The sequence below is a fragment of the Physeter macrocephalus genome, chromosome 8 (assembly GCF_002837175.3).
Source record: "Physeter macrocephalus isolate SW-GA chromosome 8, ASM283717v5, whole genome shotgun sequence".
NCBI lineage: Eukaryota > Metazoa > Chordata > Mammalia > Artiodactyla > Physeteridae > Physeter > Physeter macrocephalus.
Window position 1 is genome coordinate 157,217,997 of NC_041221.1, and position 12,602 is coordinate 157,230,598.

General features: G+C 35.4%; 2 protein-coding genes across 6 annotated transcripts in view; one reads left to right on the top strand and one right to left on the bottom strand.

Moving 5' to 3' along the window:
• NUDCD2 (NudC domain containing 2) overlaps positions 1-1,683 on the bottom strand; it is a 6,287-nt gene extending 4,604 nt beyond the window's left edge. The window contains exon 1 of the mRNA XM_007121345.2: positions 1,290-1,683. Within this exon, the coding sequence (XP_007121407.1) occupies positions 1,290-1,478 (189 nt within the window). The 5' untranslated portion in view covers positions 1,479-1,683. The remainder of the gene's footprint in view (positions 1-1,289) is intronic.
• A 371-nt stretch (positions 1,684-2,054) lies between these two features.
• The window catches only part of HMMR (hyaluronan mediated motility receptor), a 28,774-nt gene continuing 18,226 nt past the window's right edge, over positions 2,055-12,602 (top strand). For 2 of the 5 annotated variants that reach the window (XM_024115827.3, XM_024115829.3), the window contains exons 1-7: positions 2,055-2,190; positions 4,584-4,682; positions 5,132-5,214; positions 7,127-7,174; positions 10,179-10,367; positions 11,394-11,480; positions 11,571-11,671. In XM_024115827.3, the coding sequence (XP_023971595.1) occupies positions 2,145-2,190; positions 4,584-4,682; positions 5,132-5,214; positions 7,127-7,174; positions 10,179-10,367; positions 11,394-11,480; positions 11,571-11,671 (653 nt within the window). In that variant the 5' untranslated portion in view covers positions 2,055-2,144. The remainder of the gene's footprint in view (positions 2,191-4,583; positions 4,683-5,131; positions 5,215-7,126; positions 7,175-10,178; positions 10,368-11,393; positions 11,481-11,570; positions 11,672-12,602) is intronic. The other 3 variants (XM_024115828.3, XM_007121346.4, XM_007121347.4) reach the window with 3 other exon arrangements.

Here is a 12,602-nt window from a genome sequence, read left to right on the forward strand (position 1 = left end):
AAAAAAAAAAAAAAAAAAAAAAAAAAAAAAAAAAAATGAAAAAGAGAATGCATCTGCTAAAATCTATTTTGATTTTGATTTGTTGTAGGAAATGAAATTAAAATGTCACATTAAAAAAAGAAAACACATTCTTTTCATGTCAATACCAGTGGAAAAAAATCCTACTTGTCTAAAATCCTAGAGTTATTGCTAAATTCCCTAAGCTACTGCAAATTAAATTTACTAAAGTAAATTTGAAATGTAATATTAAATCACCGTCCAGGAAACCACACAAAATTGCACAACTATTCAGAAAGGTCAAGATCCAAGCTAACATAAATCAATGTCTTTCACATGAATCTTCCTTTTCTCTGAGGCACTCAAAACACTTTCATATAAAATAATAATAACTAACACGTAGTGTGAGCTTATCACATACCAGTCACTACTTACTCCAAGCTCTTCACTCACCATGCTATGCTCAAAACAATCCTGAGAAAGGTACTAAAATTACCCCACTTTGTGGATGAAGGCTTAAACAATGAATAATCTCTTGCCCAAGGTTACAAAACTGGAAAAATGGCAAAGCCAGGTATCTTACCAAGCAGTATCCCTTGACCATTACACAACATTGCCATCAAATATCTTGGGCACCTAATCTGAGAAAGAAATCTAACTTCAACTTAACTGAATTTAACTATAAATTTCAACAAGGAAAAAATGGGTACCAGATCCAAAGGGTACTGATGAGAATAAAAGGGATATTATTTTCTTCACAACCTCTTGACACTGCTTAACCACTCCACAAACGAGCAGAATTTTTCTAATTTCAGATGAGAAAATAAATCACCTGACATCACCTTCGAATCCTCATCCTGACATCTTTATCCTTGATTTTCATCTTTATTTTCCTGTAACTGCCTAAATATTTATTAGTTTAATTATGACTCCCTACAAGAGCATAACCTCTCCTGAGTGCGGGAACATTATCTGGCTCGTTCACCGCTGTCCTACTAGCACCGAGATCAGTGCCTAAAAGAAAGTATAGGTACCATATGTATTTGTTCCTTCAACGATCTAGTTAAGCAGTTTTCAGCTGAAGACTCGCAGAGGAACAAAAGAAACAGCTTCATTTAGCTTAGAAACAAAGCCAGGAAAAGTGGCGTACTCAAATTCCCACCTCAACTCAGGACTGGCCCTGAGGGTGGGGTCTCCGCAGACCAGTCTTTCCAAGGAAACTATGAACTCTAGCACTCAGAGATTTGAGGGGGCCGGGAAGAAACTGAGCACAAGCCCCAACCTGCCGCTACCTTGAGTATCTCGCGGCCCCCCACGGCCAGCGCCACATGCCGGCTCTGCAGGCCGCACTGAATATCCTGGGCACGAGTGCCTGGCGGGACCTGAACTTCAATGAACACCTCCTCCAAGGTCTGGTACCACTGGCCCCACGGTGTTGCGCACGGAACCACCCCACTGCGCTCCTCAAACGGGGCTGACATACTCCAGTCGCCTCCCGGCCGCGGCGGCACAGAGAGCTGAGCGCACGCACAGAATCTCCGCGTTCGAGCCACGCCCCGGCTTCTTCGCTCGGGTCACTGCACATGCGCAGGAATGTAACCTGAAGTCTTCGCTCGTGTTCGTTTTTCCCTTTCAGGGGCCATTTAGGACGCTGGCAGGACCCAGGTTTAACGAACTGAAATGCGGAAAAGCTTACATCCAAGGAACGATGGGAGAGAGCTGGAACCAGTAAAGTCAGAATTCATTACATTGCCACCAAAATGACGTCAAAAGCGACTGAAATTCTTTGATGTGAACTGCGCTTGCGCAAATGCTGTGGGTGCGTAGTTAAATTTGAGTAACGCCAGTAGGGGTTGGGCCCGTGGGGAAAGGGGGGGGGGCTAGAGGAGACAGTAATAGTCTCCTATTGGATGGTAGCCTAAACAGATCACCTAATTGGACGCTGCAAGAACCGAGTACGCATGCTCTGTGGATGTTCCCGTCCTGGATTGGTGTGCCCAAGACTTTGGCTTTCCGATTGGTTAAAGTTGGATGGGCGGGGAATAAGCGGGGAGATTTGAATTTGAAGCGAATAGGACCTAACAAGACGCAGAAAGTTGCCGAGGAGCACCCTAGAAACCTTCGGTTTTGTGCAGCTGGTCGTCAGCATGTCCTTTCCTAAGGCGCCCCTGAAACGATTCAATGACCCTTCTGGTGCGTACGGGGAAAGGATCTGGGGGACAGAAGATGCTCTCACGCCTCTTGCCCCTCTTGGTTCCCTTCATCAGAGGCAAATAGAAGGCGATTTTTAGGGCTGGGATGGGGCTTACTTAATTGATTCATTTTCCTGAAACACATGGTAAGGTTTTACTACATGCCAAGCACTATTCAGAATGATACGGTTACAACAGCGAGCGAAGCAAATTCCCTGCTCCATGAAGCTTACATTCAGTTGGAGAATGCAGCCAATAAACAGTGCTGTGGAGAAACTAAAGCAGAGGAAAGGGAATAGGAATTAGGAAGCATTGATAGCTATTTGTTGGTCAAGTCCGAAGGCCTCACTGTTAAAATATATATATATATATATATATATATATATTTTTTTTTTACTATTGCTTTTAGTTTGAACTTGTGGATTTCTTTTGGATATCCCATTCAGGCTAATGAAGAAAGATTGGTAAAGGCAGTTTATGGGTGTAAAATTATGGCAGTAGCACTTACTGAAAACACTATAGATGAAGTAATGGGAGCCAATTTTGACAGTACCCCAGGCACCACACCAAGTCTTTACATAGATTATTCAATTTTAATTCCCCCAAATCCCTATTATTCATTATTTTATTGATGAAGAGATGGAGACTATTTGCTAAATGTTACACAATCCAAACTGTCAGAACTGGGGCTTGAAACCAGGCCTCCACAAAGCCATCCTGTGCTCCTAACCACTGCGGGGCAAAAGCACAATAACCATGAAGCCTTCCATGTGGTTGGTAAGGCATTCATCATTTAGTGGCTACTAACTGTATGCAGGGACTATGCTAAGGTCTTCCCTACTAGATCTGGTTTATTCTTGCCAACAGCCAGGTGAGGCAGGTACTGATATTGTCCTCATTTTACAGCTGAGGACACTAAGGGGTTTTGTAACTGTACTGAGCAGCCTGTAAGTGACAGAGCTTAATATCAAAGCTCATGATTTATCCTTTATAATGTACACTTTTAACAGTCACTCATTACACCTTAATTTCTATTAGCTAAAATGCAAATGGAAAAGACCTCTGCTCACAAAGGAAGGCCAAGGGAGCAAATGGGTCAGCACAAGCATATTTTTTAATTAGAAGACTCAAGAACCATATAATTTTCCAGACATTCAAAGAACCTACTCTAAGTTCTGTCAGCAGTGTGTCTTTTAAGGAGATTTGTTTGTTTGTTTGCTTTATAATAGATTAAACTGCTTTTGCCAATTACACAAAATTTCAAGCTCACAGTTTCAAGAATAATAAGTTACCATTTATTTGATGCTTTGTGTGTGTGTGTGTGGCACTGTAGTGATTTCTCGTATTACTCCAGAGTTGATTCCAAATATTTTATTTCTTATATTCAATCCTTAATAACAAAGCTGTATTGCTTGTTCTGACACAATGTTCATCCCAAAACTGTCTTTGTTGTTTTGCTCGGTTGTCTGTGTTCCTTTGACCCAATTGAAATAAAGGTCATTTGGGAAGATAATGATATTGTTCTTCACAGAGAAGCCTAATATCATATGGGTGCTATTTTTACATTTGAAAACAAAGGAAGCAATTTTTTTTAAATTTTATTGGAGTATAGTTGATTTACAGTGTTGTGTTAGTTTCAGGTGTACAGCATAGTGATTCAGTTATACATACACATATATTCATTCTTTTTTAGACTCTTTTCCCATATAGGTTATTACAGAATATTGAGCAGAGTTCCATGTGCTCTACAGTAGGTCTTGTTGGTTATCTATTTTATATAGATATGTTTGTGTGTATATGTTAATCCCAAGCTCCTAATTTATCCCTCCTCCCCATGTTTCCCTTTTGGTAACCATAACTTTGTTTTTGAAATCTGTGAGTCTGTTTCTGTTTTGTAAATAAGTTCACTTATATCATTTTTTTAATTAGAAAAAGAAGCAATTTATTAATAGTATTTTTACATTTATATTACTTTACTATGACTTTTTTTTAACTGAAGTATAGTTGATTTAAAATATTGTGTTAGTTTCAGGTGTACAGCAAAGTGATTCAATTATATTTTTTTCAGATTATTTTTTATTATAGGTTATTATAAGACATTGAATATAATTCCCTGTGCTACACAGGAGATCCTTGTTGCTTATCTGTTTTATGTATAGTAGTTTGTATGTGTAATCCCATACACTTAATTTGTCCCTCCCCCCTTGCTCCCCTTTGGTATCCATAAGTTTGTTTCCCATGTCTGTGAGTCTGTGTCTGCTTTGCATTATAGATTCATTTGTATTAATTTTTAGATTCCACATATAAATATCATATAATATTTGTAAGACATGTTTTTAACTTAAGATCATAAGTCACATTAGATGAGATTTTAATATTTTATGTTTCCTCTAGGATGTGCACCATCTCCAGGTGCTTATGATGTTAAAACTTCAGAAGTATTGAAAGGACCAGTATCCTTTCAGAAGTCACAAAGGTTTAAAAAACAAAAAGGTAATTGATCCCAAAATAAAATAATGGTTATATGATCTTATAAATTTTGAAGTTAAGAAAACAGTATTTAAATTTAAAGATGCTGTAGTATTTCTAAAAATGTGAAGCTACACCTATATTTAATTTTTCTTAATTGATAGATTTACAAAAGGGTCAACTTCAGAATAACACTTTCATCATTACACTGTCGTATAACCAGGAAAATTAAGCAAGATGCCATAGATATGTAGTTTTCCTTTTTGGTTACTTTAACTCTCTGTTGGAGAATATTAGAAAAAATATTAGGAAAATCAGGAAAGAGATGTGTAAAAAATATTGTGCAACTAATTATTTGAAAATGTACAATCAAGAAAATAACTTTATATTGCTATAAGAAATTTGGGAATTGTGTTTTGTCTGTGGTTCAAATATGTAAGCACAAACCATGATCTGTACAATTTGTTTTATAGCAGAATCTCAACAAAATCTTAATGTTGACAAAGATACTACCTTGCCTGCTTCAGCAAGAAAAGTTAAGACTTCGGGATTAAAGGTAATGAGCTCTTATATTCTAGCTGGTTTATAAACTGTAATATGAAAATATTTCTGAAAGGTACTGTATTTGACTAGAATGGGTTAAGTGTATAAATCAAGGTTATTGGTAAATCTGTAAATTAGTAAAACATTATCATTGGAACTCTAGCAAGCTTTACATACCTGCCTGTGTCATTACTAAATATATTGTGTTTAAATGTGCCCTTAGTTCAGAATTACAAAATGTTCTCCACTTCTCAGTCATTTCTATAGCTGGGTAAATTTTATAATACTTAGTAAGCCTTTAAAAATTATGCAATGCTTTGATTTGTTAGTTACCATAATTTGAGTTGTTCTGGTTTTGTTTGTTTATTTGTTTTGGCGGAAGAGTAAATATTGGCCAAGAAAAAGTAAAAAACATTCTAATGCCTAAAAGAGGTTTGCTACTCAGAAACTGCCAAGGAGTGGTAGGAGATTAAATTCTTAATAACTTCATGTTATAGCTTGTGCAAGAGCCTACTGTTACGGTTTCCATTAGTTCATAAAGCAAGTTGTACTTCCTTAAGGAGTTGCACAACTTGGTATTTTAATGTGAAAAGATTCAGAGTTGGGAAATCAAAGCTATAAGTTAAGCTTATTCTTGTTCATTAATTTGGCGATTACCTAAGTCTCTTGTTCTATAAAAAAAGAGCTGTTGTCCAATGTGGAAGTGATCAGCCACGTGTGGCTACTGAGCACTTGAAAGTGAAGAATTGAATTTTTAGAATTATTTAATTTTAATTAATGGGTAGTTAAAAACTGATACTCGATTCTGTTGTTATAAAACTTAAATGTTTTTGGAATAACTTGGGTATGTGAATCTACTTTTTCATCTGTATATTTTGTGAAATCTAAATATAGATAGATATTTCTAATGAAAATTTAGCATCTGAATTGAGACGTGCTGTAAGTGTAAATATACAGCAAATTTTGAAGACCTAGTACCAAAAATATAAAATATCTTGTTAATAATTTTATACTAATGACATGTTGAAATAATATTTTTGATATCTTGGGTAAAGTAAAATGTATTATTAAAAATTTTACCTTTTAAATATGGGTACTAGAAAATTTGAAATTATGTACATAGCTTGCATTATATTTTTATGGGCAGCACTGATACAGATACCCTTTTCTTGGAAATTGATGTAAATTTCTTGACTTGAATTTCTTGGAGAAACAGTTCTGAAATTTAAAACTAAATTACAAACAAGTTTGTGTAAAACTCCTACGTAATAGGCCTTCCTTGATAGAAAATGCTATCAGGCGTGAAATTAATAAACATGAGACTGGTGACCCTCCCCCAACTTACAAATATATGAAACACATTTTGTTCAAGGTGTTTATGACTTTTCTTCCATCTTTAGATGGAAAAGATAGATATTCTGTTTTGGACCATTATCTCAGAAAGGCTATTGGATATAAAAAGATATGTAAAAATACATCTTATTGAGAATAAAGGCAATGAGTGGATTAGAATCAGTTTGTATTATTTCAGTTTTACTTTATGTTTTTGCACTTGTAGTTTTTTTTCATATTTGGGATCTAAGTTTAGGTTGATTGCTCTTTTTAAGAGTCTTTTTTTTCCTGAGATAGCATACTTAAGTATTTAAAATGTATTGCTATTTAACATTAGAAAAGAGGACCTGTTCTTTTCAGTGGACTTGTTAGCAAAAGCCTCATCTATTGGGGTAAAAATGTTCAAGCCTGAAATATTTTAAGATTTGAAGAACCTTTTCCTTCATTTGCTAGGTAAGTCACCTACAAAATATTTTATAGAGTCAGTGAAATGTTTGGAACCCTTAATCTTTCCTGATAACTAAAAATCAAATTTGGCTATGGTATTTGTGGCACTTAAATTTGATTGTTTCTGTTCTTTGATTTTCAAATAGAAGGAATCTCAAAAGAATGAAAAAGATTTGAAGATGTTGGAAAAAGAGGTAAGCAGTACTTTGAACTTACTGAAAAGTAAGTGCAATATAATGGAAAAAGAGTTACACAGAGTTAAGAGACAAGGATTCTGTTGCTATTTGAGGAGTCATATAGTGAGGCATATGTACCATCCAGGCCAGTACCTACACGGTAACCAATCCTTGGCTTGGATACCATATTTTAGAGCTTGGTTGTCAATGTGGAATGCAATTTGTTAGCACACTAAGGGACGGATTCAAGATAATCTACTTCATGAAAAACTGGTAACTAAAACTCAATATGTTAGTTTATTACAACTATACGTGGATCAAATATTAACCTTTGCTCATAGCATACACTCTTCCTATATAGTAATCTATGTGTTAAGACAGTAACTAGCTAGAAAACTTGGTGAGCATGAAATCCTAGCAGGTTATTTGAATTGTGATGGAGTTGTGCTAACTTACTGCATCTCTGCACTATAGGTATATGCCTTCCTCAAGGATAAAATGACCTACTGCCTGTACTATCCAATATAGTAGCCATTCACCACATATCTCTATTTAAATAAAATTAAGAATTCAGTTCTTCAGTTCCACTAGTCACATTTCACTTGCTCAATAGGCACTTGTGGTAAGTGGCTACCATACTGCACAGTGCATTTCCATCGTAGCAGAAATCTCTATTGAGCAAAGCTGACCTAAAACACCTGCCTACTTCCCTAAGCAGGGCGAGGCTGATCACTGCCAGCTTTGCTTTTCTGGCAGTCTTTTTTCTGTGTTTCCATTACTGAGCAACTCTTTCTAGTAGACGTATTCTTTTTTTTTTTAACTAATTTTCTATTTATTTATATTATTTGGCCACACCACATGACATGTGGGATCTTAGTTCCCCGACCAGGGATCAAACCTATGCCTCCTGCATTGGAAGCGTGGAGTCTTAACCACTGGACCGCCAGGGAAGTCCCCTAGACATATTCTTTTGATGTATTAAAACTTACTATTGATTACAGTTAAATATTGGCTTAAGATCAAGAATATGTCAAAATAACTTTTCAAATCTCTGCCCTTGTTGCTCTGATCCTTTTTGTGTTTATTTTAGTAATATTGGCTATCATTTTATTGAGGATACATGCCTATGATGTAGGAGTTAATACTTAAATATATAATAACTGAGTGTCTCCGAGTCTCTATGAGATAGATGGTGAGTGAGTGGCAGTGCCAGGATTAGAACTGGTAATTTGTATCAGTTACTTAATCTTTTAGAATAGGAATTTTTGACAAATACAGCTCTATTTTATTTAAGCCCCACAGTATTTGTTGTTTGTTTGATTAATTTGAATTAATTAATAATATTAAAAGTAAAATATCATGCAAAACAAATTCAGATTTCTGACTTCTCTTGCAAAATTAGAAGATCTGATAGCACAGTTTCCACATCCGTTGCCTTCTTTAGACCCCACATTTGCTCAGTTAGTCCTCACCTGGCTCTTTTATTTATATTATCTGCTTGGTCATGTAAGCATTTGAGTTTATAGTCCTTTTTTGGAGCTTAAGTTTCTTTAACTGAAAAAGGTGTGATGTAGATAATCTCAGCGTCCTTTTTTCTGCTTTATGCTGTGCTATCAACATTGGTTTTAAACCAATAATGTAGGCATAAAGAATCTTATGGTAGGGAATCTTAAAGCTCGTTCAGTCCCTAGCATCTAGTTCACAGCTGTATATATAAGTGGTGCTTGATATATTTTTAGTTAAAGCAATTGGCTTAGAATACTGAGATTAGTATGAATACAAAGCCAATACGGGTAGAAAATACTTTTCATGTGATTTAATGCAGCTGTTCTTTCTTGATACTTTTATACCCAGCTAATAATCTATTTGGGTAAATGTTTTATGTGCACTAGAAAAGAATGTATATGCCCTTGTTGGTTATAGTGGTCTATATATGACAATTAGTTCAAGTTGTTTAACAGTTTTCTTCAGATCTTTATCTGTACTGATATTTTTGTCTGCTTATTCTATCAGTTACTGAGAAAGGTATTTTTAAATTTGTAGCTCTGGGGATTAGTCTATTTATCTTTTTAATTCTGTCAGTTTTTGCTTTGTATATTTTGAAGTTATGATATTACTTTGTTGTGCACAACAAATTTAAGATTATGTCTTCCTCTTGAAATAATCTTTTACCTGTAAAATTCTTTATTCCTAGTAATATTTTTTGCCTTAAAGTCTACTTTATATGATATTAACATAGCCATACCAGCTTTCTTTTGTTTAATGTTTACATGGTAAATCTTTTCTGATCCCTTTATTGTCAATCTATCTATGTCCTTAAAGTGCATATCTTACAAACACCTGGGATCACTTTCCTTCAGCCTGAAGAACTTCCTTTAGAATTCCTTATGCAGTTCTACTGTTGACAAATACTCTCAGCCTTTTTTTTTTTCCCCTCTGAAAACATCTTTATGTCACCTTCATATTTTTAAAGGGTATTTTCATTGGGAATAGAACTTTTGATTGGCACATTTTCTGCATACATTTTAAACATTTCATTGTCTTCTGGCTTCCACATTTTCTGTTGACAAGTATGTGTTTTTGATTTAGGTTTTGGTTTTTACCTAGTGATTGCAGCAGGAATGATGGCTTGCTGATGCCTACCATATCCTACTCAGAAGCCCAGTTCTGCTTTCCCAGAAAAGAAAAAGATATTTAGCATTTCAAGCTATAATTTGACTTCCTATAATTAGAACTAGAGTAAAGAAGACTTTTTATAGGTAGAATACCTTAAACGTGAATAAACAGTTTAATTACACCTAGAAGTGTATGACAGTTCAAATCCTCTGTTCTTAAAATTCTTAGTTTTTCAAGATGTGTCATAAAATAAATATGATTGCTTAAATAGCTAAGAATATCTAAGAGCATCATGTCACAATCAGAAGTTCGTCTAGAACTTTAATATTTTGATTATCAGTAGCATTTAGTGATTATGTTGGCAGTAATCAGTGAATTATTCATTCATCGCCTTGTTTCTCTCCAGATTCGTGTTCTTGTGCAGGAACGTGGTGCTCAAGACAAGCGGATGCAGGATCTGGAAGCTGAGTTGGAGAAGATGGAAGCAAAGCTAAATGCTGCCATCAGGGAAAAAACATCTCTCTCTGCAAGTAATGCTTCACTGGAAAAACAGCTTATTGAATTAACCAGGACTAATGAGCTACTAAAATCTAAGGTATTTGAACCTCATGATAATATTTACAATTGAATAAATAATAAACATGTTTTTTTTCTCATATAGCTGTTTGGGAATTTTAGGCCTTAGTCATTTTCCTTCACTAAATGTACTTTAAATATTAAGCTGCTTCCAGGGAATTATTATTGCATCTTTTTTATTTTGGTGCCTGGCACATAAGAGGTTATAAACAAAAAAGTTTACTTTTTGTTTTAATGTCTGACATTTTCTCACCTTCTTCAAAGTCACCCCCAATAAATAAGGCCACTAATAAATGTTGCAGAATTTACATCTAGAAGTATCTTTAAAGATCTTTCTCTGAAATAAATAATAGCATAATAGCAAGCTTCCATCTCAAATCCTTTTGGAAATATAGTGGGAAATGAATAATTGTGTGGACTAAAGGTGTTCAATAGATAAATTGTATTTATCAATATTAATATACTAATGATCTTAAAGGACTTAACATGGTCGTCTTGCTTTTTTACAGAAGTAGAAGGAAGCTGTAAATCACTGTTTAGCTTAATAAGAGTCATTTATTCAGGGCCTGTAATGTGCTGGGCTCTTTGCTTACAAAGGGAGTAAGGATGCATAAGAATTAATCACGGGCAAGGGAGCAGATTCCTGTTCCCCACTCAGGGAGATTCTGATTTATTAGGCCTGCGATGGACCCTATAGTCTACATATTTCAAAGTAGACCAAACAATGCAGATGCATTTTGTTAAGCAAACACACTTTACGAAATTCTCTCCAAGAAGCTTATTTTAGAGCCACACAGTGGACTTTCTAGCATATACAGATAAATGACCACTGAAGCTGATTTCAAAAGTAGACCAGAAAGTCACATGAAGTAAAAGGAGAGACAAGAACAGTAGTAGTGTAAAACCAGTAATCCTGGCTCTTTTCTCTACCAGAGTATGTTGTAGACAAATAATAGTCCCAATAATAGATAATCAATATTTAAGTGATTTTTTTACAGGACTTAATAGAAAATATTTCTCGATTTTTTATGTTTGTTGTACTTAGTTTTCTGATGATAGTAACCAGAAGAATTTGAGAATTCTAAGCCTTGAGCTGATGAAACTTAGAAACAAAAGAGAAATAAAGATGAGGGTGAGTGATACCTTTGGTAAGTTTGCTGTGTCTGGAACGGGGGATCTGAACAAGTTCTCATTTTCTAAAACAGATATTTCTGTTGTGTAGAGCATGATGGCTAAACAAGAAGGCATGGAGGTGAAGCTGCAGGTTACCCAGAAGAATCTCGAAGAGTCTCAGGAGAAAATAGCACAACTTGAGGGGAAACTGTGAGTGACTAAAAGGAAAGAGATTCCTTTGTATAACCAATGTGTGTGTGTGTGTGTGTGTGTGTGTGTGTGTGTGTGTGTGTGTGTAACCAATTTTTGATTTACCTTTCTCGGCTAGTTATTGTTTACTGAGACTTTAACCTTCCCTTCATACTTACCTCATTGCCTGCCTCTACTTGCCCTATTTCTCTTCCTAAGTGACAGATGAGCCCTAATCATTCCCAAACATTTTATGCTGAAAGATGTATGAATGTATTACTTTTGTACATCTTCTATATCAATGATGAGGAAAGACTCATAGTCTTTCTAACAACATAATCTTACAGAGGTTGTAGTGAGACCAAAACTGAGAAGTATTGCTATAGGAAGCTGTGATTAATGCACAATCCTAGCCTTCTTTTTATTACTCAGCTGTAATTTGTATACAGTAAAATGCACAGATCATAAGTATTCAGTTTAGTGACTTTGACAATTGTATACACCTGTATAACCACCACCCAAATAAGGTAGAGAGTGTGGCCATCCCCTCAGAAAGTTCCTTCATTCTCCTTCCTGCTCCCCTGTTCCTCCCCCATGGCTGCCCCCGTACCCCTGCAACCACTTTCTGACTTCTATCATCATAAATTAGTTTGGCCTTTTTGGGGACATTTATTACCACACGCATGCATATGTGTGTATATGTGGCTTCTTTTGTTTAAGATAATTTTTTGAGATTCAGCCATACTGTGGTGTGTATTATAATTTGCTCCTTTCATTTCTGAGTAGTATTCCATTATATGAATATACCTCCATTTGTTTATTACTCTCCTACTGATCAATACTTGGGTTTCCAGTTTTTGACTATTATCAGTAAGTCTACTATATATGCCTTTTTGTAGACACAGGCTTTAATTTCTCTGAGTAAATATCTAGGAGTGGAATTTCTGTGTCA